Here is a 19,226-nt window from a genome sequence, read left to right as displayed (position 1 = left end):
AATTATTTTATTTTTGAGACAGAGTCTCATTCTATCTCCCAGGCTAGAGTGCAGTGGTATGATCTCGGCTCACTGCAACCTCCACCTCCCAGGTTTCAGCAATTCTTATGCTTCAGCCTCCCGAGTAGCAGGGATTACAGGTGTGTGCCACCATGCCCAGCTAATTTTTATACTTTTAGTAGATACAGGGTTTCACCATGTTGCACAGGCTGGTCTCGAACTCCTGGCCTCCAGTAATCAGCCAGCCTTTGCCTCACAAAGTGCTGAGATTACAAGTCTCAGCTGTTGTGCCTGGCCTAAACAATCTAATCTCTAAATTTTAGGAATTTACTTTAGCATCATTTTGTCTTCAATTCATTTCCCCAGCCCTATAGACTCAATAACTTTATCTTTTCCTTTGGAACTCTGAGTGAGCACAGATAAACTGTAAAATACAGGGACAAGCAGATTGAAGCTTAGGCGAAGACAGCTGAATACATTTATCTATGTAAGTTCATTGAGTACTAATGGTTTATTAAATTTAATTTTGGTTTCTTGAGCTTAAATGCTTTCTATACACCTGAGTTCCAGGGGATTTGTTTTATTACCATGATTAATCTTATCTTTTAGAGACTTCTCTGTCTCCATCCCTTGGCTTCAATTAAAAGCCCATGCGTTATGTAGAAGCCAGGGCAGAACTGGAAACTTCCGAATCTTGACCTTACCAATTTCACCTGCTGGACATAGGCCAACTTACAATGGTGTATATGAGTTAAAAACCGAATTTTTATATAGAATCTTAATTTTCAGAATACATCTTTAAACTAATAACCTTGTTAAAATAATAAAACTTTAGATTTGAGGATTTCTGGAAATAGTTATTGAGCCTTCTGTTTTCTTTTTTGGAGGTAGAAAGGTGGGGTAGAGAATTGAGGAACCATGATAGAATTCTGCCTTGTAGGTCTTTATAAATTATTGCAACACAGGGCTAATTTTATGAAAAGGAAAAGTGGCTAGAGATACCACCTTTTCTTTAGGACTGTGAAAGCTTTCAGATCTTCCCAAATCCCTGAGTATTCAAATGCAAATATTTTAGGGACTAGCACATCTAAATCCTCCATCAGTTAACAAAGAGATTAGATAACAGGAATGGAAAGGAAGGCACAGGGCTCAGGCTCTGTCTTAGCCCTGGGGAGGTACACCTGAAGAGCTAGCTACCAAGGGCACCTTGCACTTCCAGCTGGAGTGGGCCAAGCTCAGCGTTCTGAGTCTGTAAGGGCCTTGCTTTCATTCGAAATTCCAGATAACAAAGCTTTTATTTCAGTTACTCAGAACCATGGTACCAGGAGGACAGTCTACCTATTTGCAAGCTGCAAGCTCTTCCCGTGACTGCTTGTGAGAATGAATTTCATATTAAAATATACTAGGGGATTGCATTTGAGTTGCAGCCCCACATTCTTAGCAGAGAAGTCACCTCAACCCAGGTACGTGCAATAATTTCCTTCAGAATTTGGGCTTTTGCCCAACACTTTCAAATAGAAGGGAACAATTGTATCTGTGACATGAAGGCAGCAAGTTTAACTGTTTAAAAATTGTTGCTACTTACATATGACTTTTTTTTTTTTTTTCCAAGATAGGGTCTCACTCTGTCACCCAGGCTGGAGTGCAGTGGTGCGATCATAGCTCACTGCAGCTTTGACCTCTCAGGCTCAAGTGATCCTCCCATCTCAGCCTCTCAAGTAGCTAGGACCACAGGTGAGCATCACCATACCCGGCTAATTTTTTTAAAAAATTATTTTTGGTAGATATTGGGTCTCACTATGTTGCCAGGGCTCACCTTGAGTTCCCTGAGATCAAGTGATTGTCCCATCTTGGCCTCTTAAAGTGCCGGGACTGTAGATGTGAGCCAGCATGCCTGGCCACTGTTTTTAATTTAGCTGCTAAAAAGAGTATTTTTAAAAGATCTTCTGGGCCAGGCGTGGTGGCTCATGCTTATAATCCCAGCACTTTGGGAGGCCAAGGAGGGTGGATCACGAGGTCAGGAGTTCAAGACTAGTCTGGCCAACATGGTGAAACCCCATCTCTACTAAAAATACAAAGAATTAGTTGGCTGTGGTGGCAGGCGCCTGTAATCCCAGTTACTTGGGAGGCTGAGGCAGGAGAATTGCTTGAACCTGGGAGGCGGAGCTTGCAGTGAGCCTAGATGACGCCATTGCACTCTAGCCTGGGTGACAGGGTGAGACTCCGTCTCAAAAAAAAAAAAAAAAAAATTTTTTTTTGAGTGGTTTGTCAGTACAAAAAGTAAAAAAGTTAAGCTGCCTATAATAAATTGGAAAACATCATTACAAAAGCAGTATATAATCCTATATAGCACCAGATAGGGAATTGAAACATAGTCATAATGGAAAAATATTAATATCTCTGCTATCATTTTAATTGTCTAATTTAATGAAGGCCTCTTATGTGACCAAAACCAACCCTCCATATGCTTCTTTAAATGCAAATAGAAGAGAAAAGCCATTTGTCCTCAAGAGCAGAAATTGAACACACCATAAGCATTTGGCCCATTCATCAAGCTTTCATCCCCAAACTTCAATTTCACTCGGTAGTCAACAAACAGCAAAGCAGCCTTCGGGATAAAGCAAGCCAGTGCTGCATTTTTAAAGACTCAGCAAGAGATGAGCACTATATGGTTCCTGCTGTCCCCCAGTATCTCCCAGTGAGAGGAAGCTGGCATGGAAAACCCGAAGGGGAAGGACATGGGCACCTGAAAACATGCTGAGTTCCAGTCTGCCTTGTTCTAAAAGTGGTGCATTAATTATTTCAGGCCAATTAATTTGGCAATAAAATTTCCCTCATCATTATCCTTTTACCTATTTCATTATCTGGTTCTTGGAAAAAAGCAAGAATTCTTTTTTTGGAAATGTATGAGAGCCCTGGATCCTTGAGGACTGTCTGTTGCCAAATGAGAACAAAGTCGGTTATAGTCCCTGTTTTCAATTCTCCAGCTTCATTCCTGACAGGATAAGCCTGTGACAGTTTCTCAATTTGGGAAATGAAAAGACGATAAAACCTCACAAATAATTGAAAAGAAATAGTTAATCACTTAAAGGACACTAATAAATTAGATACAATCATTCCTACGATTTTCCCGTCGCAAATTATGTAAACATCCTTATTCAGATGTACTGACATTGTTAACTTTTTTCAGTCCTATTTGAAACAGCACTTGTGAGGGGGACTATTTAGGCTATAAAGGGGTTTTGGCATGCCTGTCTTTTCTGAAAACGTTAGCTTATAGGAAGGAAATCTATTCCTTCAAAGCCTAGCACGCACACACCTACTGCCTAGAAGAAATGCGACACTCCTTGTCAACATCCCCTGAAGCTCAGTGGGATCATAACTTTAGTTCTCTTGGAGGAAAATAAAAAGCTTATTTCCCATATTGCCTTTAGGATGGGCACCTGCCACTTACAAACCATATACAGCTTGTTCATGGCTAAACGTGTCCCAGAGCTCTCTGTGTTGAGCTTCATATTAGCGGGCAGTTTCATGAATCACTGGCTTTGACAAAATGAAGCCCAAACATCCACCACTTTGCTGTGTTGGGTCCCTCTGGCTTCACTGCAAGGGCTTTTTAAATTTTGGACCCTGCATAAGTCCACACTGGACCAGAACCAAAAAAACCTGATTTGGGCTTCATTGTATTTTTGACTACAAGGACCTATGTATAATACTATCTCCCTATCCGATCATTCTTCTTGGAAGAGTCATCTGGTTTCTAGAACCAGGTAATAAATCTTGACAAGTAAATAAAAGGAAATAGTTAATCACTTAAAATATTCTCTCATAAATCAGATAAATCATTCCTAGGATTTTACTTTCTCAAATTATGAAAACATCCTTATTCAGATATACTGACATTGTCAGCTTTCTCAGTACTACTTAAAACAGGACATGAAGGCTGATTTTTTGGAAATGGCAGCCTCACACCCATTATTTGAAGGTTAGAATGTGTTTTCTAACCTGCAGAACCAAGAAAGCTTAGTTTAGTGTGATCATAGTAAATCCCCAAACACAAGAATGAAAATACCTAGAGCCCATAGTCACCAAGTAACCACACTTAGTGGTCTGCCTTCACCGGTGGTGAAGCCGGTGCTCTGTCTGCATCTTGTACTCATCATCCTCCCTCTTTTTTTTCCTCCCTTCTTCCTTCACTTTAAAGGCACGTGGCTCTAGGACTCTCCTACCTCAAGTGATTTCGCAACAGTTATTCAGAAACAGATTGCTAAGCTGCCTTGGGGCCTTCCTCCATCCTTTTCCTCGGCCCTCTGGCCATCTCACTGTTCCTTTGCATCCAATTAATGGGATGGACAGAGGAAATGAAAAGATAGCACCTCAATGCGAGAAGATTCTGTTTCTCGTTAAAGGCCTTCTTAAAAGATTTCATGGGAAACAAATTATAGCACAGCATGTCAGCCATGAGATATGAGGAATTTCACGTATACGGTTTTTACACCATAACCCATTAACTCTCAAATCTGAAGTGTGTTTGAAACATTTTAACTAGCAGACCAATAAGAAATATGTTTTCCCTGGCAAGTGCTTATACATGTTCAAACAAATACACTATTGAGGAGGGCACTGGGAAAAACTGTTAATAAGACATCATTTATCTGCTGCTTTCCATTTTGGAATCCTTTCTTCCACTGTGGCGGCCTCCCCTCTACTCATCTGCCCATATCTCATGGATCTCTTCCCATCTCATGAATCTGTTCCCATAGCAACTTGGTCAAGCTGGCTGTGTTTTCACAAGGGTTTCTGGAATATGAAAATTAGGAGGCATCACAGAAGAATGATCTAATAGAATTTCAGGTACTGTTAAGATCTGAGGGAAAAGACAGGAATCTTCCAAAATATCAGCCATGTAGCCTGTTTTAAGACTCACTTTCAAGATCCCTTGATGCTTGTTCATATCAATTCTATTTATTAAGAGGCAGGTTTTTAGGGTCAAGAACACTCTGCTGGCTAGGCATGGTGGCACACGCCTGTAATCTCAGCACTTTGGGAGGCCGAGGCAGGTGGATTACTTGAGGCCAGGAGTTCGAGACCAGCCTGGCCCACATGGTGAAACCCCATCTCTGCAAAAATACAAAAGTTAGCCAGGCGTGGTGTTTCATGCTTGTAGTCCCAGCTACTCTGGAGGCTGAGGCAGGAGAATCACTTGAACTCAGGAAGCGGAGGTTGCAGTAAGCCGAGATTGTGCCACTGCACTCCAGTGTGGGCAACAGAGAAAGACTCCATCTCAAAACAAACAAGCAAACAAAAAAGCCACTCTCCTGTCAAAGAGTTCATATCGTTCATTAGAGAAATATTTATTGAATAACCCCCAAGTAGATAGTCCTCTCTCAGTATGTTTAATTGCAATTAAAAAATAAAAAGTATCATAAAAAATACAAAGCACTATGGAAGTTTAGATATGGGGCAACACTTCTATGTAAAGCAGTTAGTTTCCAACATTTAATTTGTTAAGTCCTCTGCATTGCTCCCCACCACCTACCCCCTACATGACCAATTCGTTATTTCGCAGTTCTACCCAGCTACCAATCACAGGTGGCCAAGAGCATTGAAGTGGAGTTATTACAGCTCAGTTTTCAGAATAAATGTGCAATCTCAGCTTTGAAATGCAGCAAGTATGAACTCTGAGTAATAGTCAAAGTTTGCTCACAGAATCTATAACTACAACTGTTATCTATGACATTCTTTGCTAGGCTGTGTAGCTTATTTAGCGTGATCCATATGCCAGGCAAGCAGCAAGGCCACCTGTGTTGCCAGCCGTACAGCACACACTCCTGACATTTCTCGCATTCTCATCGACTGCTAAGCTTTTAACTTTACATTCCCTGTCTTTTCCTTCCTATTCAGATCTAAGTAGAAACCTGATTGGCAAAAAGGCATATTATCATCAGTGACATTTGCATTTACCAAAAGGAGGGTAAGAAAACATTTTCACTGGCAATAAAGTAAAAGCAAATGTTTTCTTCCACTTGTTTTGAAAGTTTTCCTTAATGATTTGAGGGCAGTAGTTTTACTAGCTTTTAAACGCTTTTTGGAATTGAATGGAGGGGAAGAGTCAGGAGAAAGTGCAGTCACAAGATCGAGGTAGGTGAACTGCCTGAAGAGAATGACTGTGTACTCTGTGATCACCTTTTTCTGATCCCAGGGTTGATGAAATCCTAAGCCATGCATAGCTTTCTTTCTCAATAATGTTGGCATAGAGACAATTTTAGATTTCTGTGTATTAAAACATTTACTATCAGTTCTAGACTATATTATTTGGAATCATAGGAGAGCAAAGACAATGGTTTGGGGCTTTTACAATGGGAAGTTGTGACAGATTACATCCAAAAAATCCCTGTTGTCTTTGGGACAGTACTAAAAACAGAAAGGGAACTTGACAATTTCTGCAAAATATAATTAGCTAACAGAGTGCAAGGTGGCTGTGAGTAGTTTTCTTCTATTCTTCTCCAAGCATTTTGGTGGCCAGCTCTGCTGTAACCACACCAGCCTGAAGACAGAACCGAATGAGAAGGCCCTGTTAAAAGATTTCATTTTACTTTCTCAAATTATAAAAACATGCTTATTCAGACATACCGACATTGTCAGCTTTCTCAGTACTACTTAAAACAGGACATGAAGGCTGGTATTTTGGAAATGGCAGCCTCACACCCATTATTTGAAGGTTAGAACGTGTTTTCTAACCTGCAGAACCAAGAAACCTTAGTTTAGTGTGATCATAGTAAATCCCCAAACACAAGAATGAAAATACCTAGAGCCCGTGCTCACCAGGTAACCACACTTAGTGGTCTGCCCGTGAAGCCATTGCTCTGTCTGCATCTTGTACTCATCTTCTTCCCTCTTTCTTTTCCTCCCTTCTTCCTTCACTTTAAGATAGAGCCAATAACATCCTATGGAAGTTTTATTAAATCAAGGCAAATTCACTTAAATCAGGGGTCAGCAAACTGCAGACTGTAGGCCAAATAGGGGTCGTTGTCTATTTCTGTGAATATAGCATACACAGTCATATCTATTTGTTTACAGACACTCTCTGGCTGCTTTCCTGTTACAGCATCAGAGTTGAATGTTGCCGAGTAGTTGCGACAGATCCCATATGGCCTAAACTCTTTCCTGTCTGGTCCTTTACAGAAAAAATAAGTTTGCTGGCTCTTAGTTTAAATCATTTTCACTCCATGATTTGACTATTTTTTGAGAGTAAAGCTAGAGATTAAAGAGAAAGGTAGGGAATGACACTCAGTGAAATTGATATGTTAACTGTATAAGGTTTTTCATTTATTTAGTATTATTGTTTTGAATCAGGGTCTTGCTCTGTCACCTAGGCTGGACTGCAGTGGCGCAATCATAGCTCACTGCAGCCTCAAACTCCTGGGCTCAAGCAATCCTCCTGCCTCAGCCTTCCAAATAGCTGGGGCAAGAGGCATACACAACCATGCCAGGCTGGAGCGCAGTGGCGCGATCTTGGCTCACTGCAACCTCCGCCTCCTGGGTTCAAGCGATTCTCTTGCCTCAGCCTCCAGAGTAGATGAAATTACAGGCGCCTGCCACCATGCCCAGCTAATTTTTGTATTTTTAGTAGACACAGGGTTTCACCATGTTGGTCAGGCTGATCTCGAACTCCTGACCTTGTGATCTGCCCGCCTTGGCCTCCCAAAGTGCTGGGATTAGAGGCATGAGCCACCGTGCCTGGCTAATTTGTTAATTCTTTGTAGATACAGGGTTCTCCCTAAGTGCAGGCTGGTCTTGAACTTGTGGCCTCAAGCGACATTTCCACCTTGTCCTTCTACAGTGCTTGGATTACAGGTGTGAGCCGGGCTATATAAGATTTAAGGATAGAAGTAGATTCCATATATTCGTGCTATTCTAATTTGCTATGGATTGTGAAAATGTCAAAGGGGAAAAACTAGCATTTATTAAGAATCTACATATTCTGGGTTCTGTGTTAGAAATTTTCCATGAAATAGGTTATATGAATTATGTCAAAAAAATTTTCCTGGAGATGGGATCTTAGAGAAAAACAAAAACCAAGTAAACCAACAGCCACATGAGCACTCAGGTTTTATGGCCCCAGACACAGAAGGGGGCAGTTGGCTCCAGGGTAGCCACTGACTGCTCATTAGCGCTCAGATACAAAAGGTTGTTAAACTTAAGTCTCCCAGTTTGAAATGCATTTTCCCTACTGTGCAAGGTCAGAAACTGATGACTTTGGAGGTACTCCCTGTAGTTCTCTTATGTGTACTATAAATGGAGAATAAAATGTAACAAGGTAGGAACATGTACATGCTCATTCAGCAAATTAATGACAGCATCTATGGGCACACAGGTACTTTGTGACAATTGTCTTTTCTAAGTGGTGACTTAAAAAATCATAAACTTTTATAGCCAGCATGAATTAGACTTAATATAGTTCAGATTCAATTGCATTTCTAGAAAAAGAAACACAGGGATAGTAAGTGACTCATTTAGGCAGACTGGTATTGGTAGCAGAACCAAGGCTCTCATGCAGATCTTCTGAGTCCCTGTTCACTGTTCCTTTTTAACCGTGTTATGTTTTCTGGGTTCATTTTTCATTTTTGGATCCATGTTGATCAGAAAGGGAAATTGACACAGTCATTGTGTTCACTGATTATAGACAAGACATCTCATCTTTTGTCAGAGTTGCTGGGAAATATTCAATCTAATTTTTTTCCCCTGTACACTCATACATTTTTGTTTCTTTCATTTTCAATATATGCCTTTTCAAACATATGTCTATTCTTTTCGGGCTTGCCTGTCTCTGTAAATTCAGTTTTCTCTTGCAATATAATGCCTCCGTATTGACTTTCCTCTCTGAGCCTGACTGACTTCTAGTTGCACCCTTCGTTCTTGGCTTCTGGATCCCTTTTGAAACAGAGAGCAGCACTCCATCCCTTCTTGACAGACATCTACCCCCCCTTTCAGAGAAGAAAGAGTCAGGTAGGATGTCTGTGAAAATAAAGAACCAAAAATGAAAATGACAGAGCAAGCCAAACAGTAAGAAAATAAAGCTTTGCCTGAAAGAAAAAAAAATAGTACCAAAGGAAAGAGAAATACAATGGTTCTGGCAAAATATATTCTCTTTTCTGTTCATTTTGGGGGCATGCAGAGGGCTTACAGGGAGAGGAGATGTTATTTTTCAGTGCAGGGATGCTGTGTATCCCTCAAGATGAGCCCAAACCTGCCTGGCCATCAGTGTTGCTCTGGAGAGTATCACCGCTGCCTGTCTCATCTAAAGTAATAAAGCCCATTATGGATCTCTTTATTCTACTCTCAACTACAAATGTTAGTGCAGTAATGAGCAGTGTCAGTTTTAGCAGCATGTTCATTCACGGTGCCTAGGCAAGCTTTTGCTTATTTCACATCCTCTGGCTTCAGACCCAAAAGTTATCTTCAAACTTCTTTTTTTCCTATCAGGCAATCGATTTTGTAGGTTGAGCATGTCCTCATTAAGGGTTAAAGAATGCTTAGGGTTACCCGATGGTAGAGGGGAGATGTGAGAAATTTGCTTGTTTGTTTCTGTATCACCGGCTTAAGAAAGTGCTCTGTTCACTCACAATCTCCAAGATAACATAGTCTAATTGCCCGTTTGGTGACCCAATTAGCAAACCTAGAGATGGTACCAGAACCAAAGTAGGGATTTTCTATAATGTTGCAAAAGGCAGAATGGGGTAGCAGGAAATGTCACACAGGGTGTCTTTTTTTTTTTTTTTTTTTTGAGCAGGATCTTACTCTGTTGCCCACGCTGGAGTGCAGTGGTGCAATCTTGGCTCACTGCAGCCTTGACCTCCCAGGCTCAAGCGATCCTCTCACGTCAGCCTCGCAGGCAGCTGGGATTCCAGGCATGCACCACCACGCCCAGCTAATTATTTATATTTTTTGTGGAGATGGGGTCTCGCCATGTTGCCCAGGCTGGTCTCAAACTTCTAGGCTCAAGCCATTTGCCTGCCTCGGCCTCCCAAAGTGCTGGGATTTCAGGCGTGAGCCACCATGCTTGGCCTACTGTTATTTTCTTGCTCTTTCCCCACTTACTTAGTGGGAACACACATGAAATATGGCCAGAGGAACTCATAAAAATATTAGGGCTCAGAAACTACATGGTTTCACTTAGCCCACTTTATGTTTCCAAGTTCTGTTAGTAACATCGTCTTCCAGAAGCGTCCCCAATTACCTGTTGATGCTGTTTTTCTGTGCTAACATCTGCCAGTCCTTGCCTTTGGCATTGGGGGTATCAAATGTGGCACAAATCCGCTGTCTGATGGAGTAGGGAATTTTGAAGGCTTTGGGGCCAGTCTGTGCAGGGAAAGTGCTGTCCTCTTGTGCGAAGAAAGTGATGGTTTCTCGTTCACTCTATAAACAAAATAAGGAATGCATGATCAGATCATCTGAAAGCAGTCCTGATCAACACTTTTATTTTTTAAGAAAATCTGGGTTAACACACATGCACAAAATGCTTGCCTGTTGTGATGGACTCTATAAAATACGTTGATAAGTTCTCCTTTCTTCTAAGATAGTAAAGAACTTCTCTAGTAGCCTAATAAATTGTGTACTGGAAATTTACAACAGCCTCTTCCACTCAGGGGAGTCACAATCACTAGCTTCCAGCATTAAAAGAGCTGTCAGAGGCCGGGCACGGTGCCTCATGCTTGTAATCCCAGCACTTTGGGAGGCTGAGGCGGGTGGATCACCTGAGGTCAGGAGTTTGAGACCAGCCTCACCAACATGGTGAAACCCCATCTCTACTAAAAATACAAAGAATTAGCTGGGCCTACTGGCAGGCACCTGTAATCACAGCTACTCAGGAGGCTGAGGCAGGAGAATCACTTGAACCTGGGAGGTGGGAGGTGGAAGTTGCAGTGAGTTGAGATCCTGCCATTGCACTCCGGCCTGGGCAACAAGAGTGAAACTTTGCCTCAAACAAAAAAAAACAAAACAAAACAACAAAAAAACTGTCAGGTGAGAGCAGAATTAGACTCTTTTTTGTTTGTTTTGGCTCTCAGGCATAGCTCTAGAATCAGCAGGAAGAAGCTACCAAATGACAGATTTCAGTTCAGCATGAGGAATGACATATGATAGTCATAACTGACTAATGGTGAATGGGCTGATCAAAGGAGCTGACTAGGAAATGCCTTGTAGGAAAGCTACAAGGGTATGATTGTATGTTGATTACCTCTAATTTTGTTTTTTTCCCAAGTCCTAAAGTTGTGTGATTTTATAATATGTATCTTTATTTCAAAATTAAATAAAATTGTTTCAGAATTAAATTGCTTTGGTATAACAGAGCCAGCCTTGAGTCAGAGTAACATATAGACCAGCCTGTATAGTGGTATAATCCGGAAGGCTCCTGCCTGCCTGCCTGCTTCTGGTTTAAAGCTGTCCAATAAGAATTTGTCATTTCAGTATTAATCCTTACATCCAACATGAAATCCCACAGAAATGTGCCAGGCTGCAGTGGTTGCTAATAAGTTTAGGTGGACTAACAGAATGTTAAGGACTGAAAAATATCCAGTTGAATCACTTCCGTGATTATAAGACAAAAGGGACTCTGCTGATGTAATTAATGTCCCTAATCAGTTATCTGAATCAATTAAGAGATTTTTCTGGGTGGGCCTGACCTAATCAGGTGGTCCTCAAATGAGAAGAGATAGCTCTTGTCTGGAGGCACCTTTTCTTCTAGCCTAGAGGAAAGCAAACAGCCAGTCTATGAGCTTCCTATAGAGGGGATCACGTGTCTGGGACCTGTGGGTGGCTTCTGGGGGCTGAGAGTGACCTCTGGCCAACAGCCAGCAAGAAAATGGGGACCTTAGTCCTAAAGCAACAAGGAACCAAATGGTGCCAACCTTAGAAAAGGACTCTGAGCTCCAGATGAGAACATGTCCTGGCCAACACTTTGGTTTCAGTCTTGTGACATAATAAATAAGTGTTGTTTTATGCTTCTAAATTAGTGGTAGTTTGTTATGTAGCAAAGAAAACTAATCCAAGGGGTAAGTAAAGCATCAGATCTGGGATTGAGTTAAGGGACTAGTTAGAACTGTTTAAACTCCAAGAAGCTGTCCTTTGCCTTAGAAACTTGCCTGTTGTGCTGCCCTCCAAGTCCACACATGCCCTTCCTTCCCTCCCTGAAATCCTGCCCTGATGCCTCTTCCAATTGTTAAATGTCTTCCTAATGTGGGCACCAAAACCATGATGGCCTTTTTCAGCTAGCAGCCGGGCTCACATGAGTAAAAACTTTCAGGCTTGGTAGGCTGAAAATAGAGTTCTTAAATCTGTTAATTGAGAAAACTGGTTGATACAGAAATTTCACTAATGATTGATAATGATTTTTGTCTTTCTGTAGCTATTTAACACAGTTGCATTTTGAGGGCTCTGTTTTTGGAAACACAGTGCCTTAATCCACCAGTTCCAAAAGGATATCTCAGAAGAGATTCCAAGAAATGGCAGTTTCATGGTCACACACATGTGAGAAATGCTGCATATCACAAGCTTTCCTTGGAACCTCAAAGTACATGTTATTATATTAAACAGATTCTACTTACTGGTTTTAGTTATGTTCCTGGAATATTTTAAAACAATACTCATCAAAACTATTCCAGTATTTGAGGTTATCATATTATAATAGAAAAGAGCATGGTTTTTAGAAGCAGAAAGACCTCACTTTGGAGTAAAACTCAACACTTTCTAGTTTAGTGACCTTGGATGCTAACTTATTTATCTCAGCCCCAACTTCCTAATCAGTTATTTTGCATTTGTATAGACTCCATAGAAGTTATGAAACCTGGAAAAATTCACCCATGTACGTTTGTGACAGAGGTGAAACTAGAATTCTGACATCCAGCAACTATACCAGTACTTATTTCACTATAGCACCGTGTTTCAAGACAAGTGCCAAGAAATCTACAGTGCTGGGTGGTTAAGGAAAACGTTCTCTGAGTACAGTAGGCAAGACTTCATGGAGGAGGCATTTGAGTTGGCCTGAAAGATAGGTAGGCACTGACTGAGTAGAAATTAGGTGGATAGGTGGTTATTCCAGGCACAGTGGACAATTCTGTTCTGATATATTGAATGGTTATAAAATGAACCTACTCGGTTTCTTCCTGCTTAAACTAGGTTACAAGATACATCATTTTTACCATGGTTTGTAAAATTTCTTCTAGTCTCTAAAAATGCAAATCAAGTAGGAATAGTGTCCTTGCATATTTTCTGACTTAAGACTATGATAGAAACTAGAAGCAGAATTTTTTTTAATTCTATGCAAGTTAACATGGTAGCTGTCATTGTCAATGCCAAAGACGTGGCTTATCAATGAAACTGAAAACACTGGAAGTGTCCATGCTAAAGGATCCCAAGGGACAGAATTGGCCTCTGAAAGCCCTCATGGCATCTATAAATTGTTGACCGAGCTCTCTTTTCACTGTGGGCAGAAGAAAAACCACCTTGATGCATGATATCTTCAGAGAAAGCTGAACAAGGTGGTCTTATTTGAAGGTGAATAAAGTATTATATGAGATTGAGTCTAACAATAAGTAATTTTTCAATTTACTACACATTAGTAAGTAGGTCCCCATTTCCCTCTTAAAGTTTTCAAATTTAAATATTTTCCAGGCATAAGGATGACACTTTATGTGACATTTATGATGCATTCTAAAAGACATCTGGGCCAAGTAATAAGAATACTGTAGATACATCACATTTTCTGATTGTTTAAATTAAATATGCAGAGGAACAGTAGATTTTCATGCTCTGCACATCTGAGATAAGCAGCTGCTACCTGGTAAGCTAAGCGAGTTGTAAATCAATGAGAAATTCCAGCTATTCTGTCTGTTGTAACAGACAAATTATCCCCCAACTTCCAACACTTTTGGAAGAAAGATAAGAGAACTGCTTGAAGGGAAAATTGTAACATGCAAAATTCCTTTAAGTTGTTTATATTGAAGAAAAGATTCTTTAATAATGTTACATTAATAAGGAATGATGAAATAAATTACTTGCCAATTCTTCCTTTCTCTTCAATATTTGCAAAATTGTTTTATTCCAGTCTGCAATTTTAGACTGTTGATACTGTTGCTTTATAGAGTATTGGTTGGCAATAATCATTAGGTAATTCAATAGGGTTAAATTTAAGGGGAACAACTTGCTTCCAAAGACTGATACAATAATGACCACTCTAATGAGTAAAAAAGATATATTATCTTGGTCACAAAAATAACTTTTAAGTGTGAAGGTGATATGACGGACTGGATTTATTTGAAAAATCACTTAGATCAGAGGCATGAAGGGATATGTCAGGGATGAGGCTGAACATGAAGGATCAAATGCCTTCAGTGAGGATGATTATTGCATTGACTTAAACATTTAAAGCAGTATTTACAATAGATATTAATATTTAAAAATCAATATTTAAAGTATTTTATATATCTTAAATCTTGATCCTATATAAAATGTTAATTATATAAATATATCTTACTAATGTATTAAACCACCTAAATGTCTTTTTCTGCCTAGGGGACATGAAGTATAATGCGCTTTAAAAATTGATCTATTATTCCTAACTCACTGATAGAGACCTGGGTCTAGAATGTATCCTGCACCTCCCCAGGTCATCCCAATTTCTCAGCACTTTCTGCGTCTTCACTTTTGTTGGAACCATTTACCAAAAAATTAAGTCATTTTAGGGAAAAGAGGACAGTTTTCTTTTCTTTTTGAGACGGAGTCTCTCTCTGTCACCCAGGCTGGAGTGCAGTGGTGTGATCTCGTATCACTGCAACCTCTGCCTCCTGGGTTCAAGCAATTCTCCTGTTTCAGCCTCCCGAGTAGCTGGGACTACAGGCACCCACCACCACTCCCGCCTAATGTTTTGTATTTTTAGTAGAGACGGGGTTTCACCATGTTAGCCAGGATGGTCTTGGTCTCCTGACCTTGTGATCCGCCTACCTCAGCCTCCCAAAGTGCTGGGATTACAGGCTTGAGTCACCGCACCCAGCCAAGAGGACAGTTTTTATGCATTATATGTATCACCAGATGCGTGTCTTTCCTGTGAGTCAGACAATCCCAGGATTAAATGGGTTTGAGCAATCATTCAACCAAGACATCCATTTGTAGGCAGAGCTACACGTAGGATCTCTATTATAGAATGAACAATTCTAGTCCATCACACAAATGGTTACATCTCATCCTTTCTTCTTTTGAAAGAACTTCTCAGTTTTCATATACTTTCAGGTACTGGAAGACAAAATTTCTGGTGCTGTGATGTTTGTCACTAGTACCTGAGTCCCTGAAGGGAAGCCATACTGTGAAGAAGGCCCACAGTTAAGGCTAATCCATTAGATGGCCTTGACTGGGGTCCAGAAGTAGTGCAGTGGAGTAGTCAGACTTTGATATTGAAGTCAGGTCTCTGAGTTGGGTACTGTGGCTCTACTCCCTTATGAGTTCCATGATCTTTGATCTTGGACAAGAAAGTTGATGCCTTTGAGACTTTTATAGCATGTAAAATTGTGATAGTACTAATACTTAACCCACAGAGTTTTGATGGTTGTATGACAAATACGAAAGCAAATGAAATGATACCTGAAATATAGTGGCTTACAAAAGTTATTAGTTGTCTTCTGACACAGAAAATGAGAGCAAATTAGACTTGTCTAAAAAATACAGTTTATACAAAGTGAAGATGACAACCTGGGCCAAATTCTGCAGCAATGCTTGAAGCAATTAATAAAGTGATCCTTGAAAGGATCAAAGGGTTAATAAAGCCTCTAAAATGCAGCAGCCCTCAAATTGGATGACTATAGACTAACAATAAATATTGAAATATTATTCTCATACTTGCCTCTCGTTATCAAGAGATATTATGATGTTATCTTCTACAAGGCATTTCTAAGTGACTGTAAACTTGTGAAGCATTAGAAAAGAAATTGGAGAGTAAACAATAAGGTTGTGTTTATTAGCTAATTTTCCTTTCAAGCACTTTAAGGATTTATTAAGCAAGGAGCAAAAATACCTATCATATTCCTCTTACATAAATGTCCTGTAATAGCACAAGTTGATCACCAATATCTGGATGCCTTTACAAACAATAACCTTTAAACCTGAACTCATTGGCCTGTTAACGGACATCTAGGGCAATTTGGATGAGAGGGATCTTTTATGTTATGCCTTTTCATGCGTCCTTCTGAATACCAACTCTTCTTGGATTTTTTGTTTTTATTTTTAAAGCCTTCCTACAACTTTTATTTTACTTTGCAATGTATCGTGTGAAATATACCAACGCTGTTCAAGAAAGAGCCCCTAAAAATATCCTACCCCAGGTTTTCAGATCTACCTTCTCTGTCAAAACTACTTGAGCACATAATGCTAATTGGCAATAATGAATGCAAATACTGCATAAACATGTCAGTTAAGACAGCTATCAATTTTAAGGCACAATCCTTTGGAAAGCCATCTACTCTTCAGAAAAACTATTTGGGGAATTAGCAATGCTCATTTTGCATAAACAATGAATTCAAATGAGAATAGAGAGAAGGAATAATGCTATACAGCTATAAATTTTCCAGGAAAAAACCTTGAAATTGAATTGTAGGTATATAAATGTGTTCAATCTTCTGCCAAGCCTAAATTTATAAATATATATTTATATATTAATAAATGCATGTATGTATGTATATGTATATATTTATTTTATAAGTGAAAAACAAAAAAATGTATGTTTTCCTACACTAGCCTGTAATGACCTGGAAACTGACAAACAAAAGCATCACAATCCCTCTGCTAATCTCCCCCTCTATCTCATTCAGGAAGGATGGCTGTTGTCTACTTTATAAGCTCATATTCAAAGCCATGAAGTCACTTAGTGGTTTAGGACAAATTGGAGCCATGACGGAAATCAGATGTCTTTTTGCAAAAGTTCTCCAGTGAATCCTCCCTTGACTGGTACTTTAACTCTACGTTCCAATACTGATTTGACCTGGACAAAGTCCTTTCTCTCTTTGCACTTCTATTTCCTTACCTTATAGAATGAGGTCCTTCTTATATTATTGTATTGTCCTGTCCTCCTTATATTATCGTATTGGAAGGGAGTAATGGAAATGTGGATGTACAGAATTCTGAGCCTGGGGAGCATGAGAAACAGTAAGACAGGGAGTCCCATCCCTGGAGATAAAATAACACATATAGGGCAACTGACTTCTGGAAAACTAGTCAGAACCAGCAGAAAAACAGTCTGAGGGTGGCTTTGTGCCTCTTTGTGGCATGTGTCTCAACTGTACCATCTAGCTTTAGTCTATAATGAATCTCAGCTGGTGATCCAAGCCTGCTGTGGAATAAGACTTCTTGCGATTTTTGTGTATCAAAGCCTGGTACCAGTTCCTTCCCCAGAGGTGCCTTTACAGTCTAAGCTCTCTGATGGGTTGAGTTTCCTTGCCCAGGGGGAAGTTTAGTTCAATCCTCGGCGTGGGATAAGGCTTATTTTCCCTCATCAGTAATGAAGATGAAGAGTTTGTGCATTTCGAAGCTCTTTCAGAACCTGAATAGCATGGCTGGTAGGTATAGCTTTATTATTCTTACCGTCCTTCAGAAAGGGGGTCAAATGACCTGTAGCTCAAGGACTCACCTCTAGGATTGATGTCTGCACTTGGAGGATCTGTTCATGGCCTTTGAGCTGCCGAATGCAGATTTTGCAGGACAGCTGGGTGGTGGTGGGCGTGTAACGCTCCAGGGAGAAGGCACAGTGCAGGGGCTGCCGGTTACTGCACCACACGCGGGAGAACGGGACTTCCTGCAGGGGAGATGGAAAGAAGGGATGGTGTGCAGAGCCCGGCTGAGATGAACTAGAACAGGACAGACTTAATAGCAATGATGATGATGATGATGATGATGATGACGACGATGAGGACAATCACAGCAGAGATAATTGCCTAGGCAGCTTTAGTGGAATTGTTGTAAAAATAATGTTCCAGCAAATGCCAAGCAGCACAAATGTCAAGTCCAATTGATAACATTTGAATTCCAAAACCGCACTGCAAGAGCTCAGATTTCACTTGGTGACACACAATTAGAAAGAATATCAAAAATTATCATTTTCATTCCCCAGTTAGAAAATATTTCCCTTTGGAAGACTCCTGTGGGCCATGCTTCTACTTCGGTCTGGGGTAGGATGTTATCTTTTCACTTACGTAAAAATTATGCTAAGGAACTGATTGGCCAGAACTTAACTCCATACCACAAACTCATGCAGAATTGTGAGAATACAATACTGCTAGCGTATCCAACATAAAAATTAATACCTAGTGCAAAATCACACACATATACACACAGCCAGGGAGAGAAAGAGGGAGGAATGAGGGGAGAGAGACAGATAGACACACATACAGGGCCACCCCAGAGTGATCTAGTTTGTCAGTTCTTCATTTGCTCAATTTGTCCATTCAACTATAATGTATAAAGTGCCTGCTAATGACCAGATACTGTACTAGGTAAACAATAAGAAACAATAACAGATTCAGTCCCCTACTCTCAGGGGACATATGGACAACTGAGAGGCAAAAATGCCTTTTAGTAAATGAGGAGGGAAATTATAAAATCTATAGCTTACTCATTTTTCCTAGTATTAGCCAGTGCTTGCTACCAGACTGTGACTAATATGAAGTAGAAGTTAGTCACTGAAATTTTTTCATGTACTAAAAAGTCTCTCTCCTTTCTACTCAAATGAGGCTTGGCCCTTGGCAATGACCACATATGCCTCTAGTGATCCTCACGGTCACTTTTTTTCTCTATTTCTCACCTTATTAGTTTGCTCCTTTACCTATTGCTAAAAATAAAATTTTCTGCAATATCAGAACTGAAAGGTGGCAAGACATGTATCAAGTCTGGAAGTTTGGAACCCTGAACTATGACTGGTGATGAAGCCAGCATGTGTCATGAGACTAAAGAACATGATTGAAATGACCTGTTCCCTTTGAGAAGCTATGAGTTACCTAGTTATTCGCAAGCCCTTATGTGCAAACTTGTTTGGATACTTTGCTTCCTAATTTTTCTCTATAGAAAGCCTCACAGATTTTTATTTTGGATACTTTCTGGTGGACTCAGGAAGGAGGGATGGATGGACTTTAGATTATTGTGAACTTGAAGAGAGGAGAGCCAGCTTTAAGGAAGTATGAAATAACAAA

The 19,226-nt window shown here is 40.2% G+C and overlaps 1 protein-coding gene across 9 annotated transcripts in view; it reads right to left on the bottom strand.

Moving 5' to 3' along the window:
• Positions 1 to 19,226, bottom strand: part of UNC5D (unc-5 netrin receptor D) — a 562,098-nt gene that overhangs the window by 12,384 nt on the left and 530,488 nt on the right. For all 9 annotated transcript variants that reach the window (XM_003269567.3, XM_030817085.1, XM_030817087.1 and 6 more), the window contains 2 exons: positions 17,672 to 17,836; positions 10,241 to 10,419 (listed from right to left, as the gene is read on the bottom strand). In XM_003269567.3, coding sequence (XP_003269615.1) covers positions 10,241 to 10,419; positions 17,672 to 17,836 — 344 coding nt within the window. The remainder of the gene's footprint in view (positions 1 to 10,240; positions 10,420 to 17,671; positions 17,837 to 19,226) is intronic.

The sequence above is a fragment of the Nomascus leucogenys genome, chromosome 8 (assembly GCF_006542625.1).
Source record: "Nomascus leucogenys isolate Asia chromosome 8, Asia_NLE_v1, whole genome shotgun sequence".
In the NCBI taxonomy this organism is placed as follows: domain Eukaryota; kingdom Metazoa; phylum Chordata; class Mammalia; order Primates; family Hylobatidae; genus Nomascus; species Nomascus leucogenys.
This window is presented reverse-complemented; position numbering and strand designations above follow the sequence as displayed.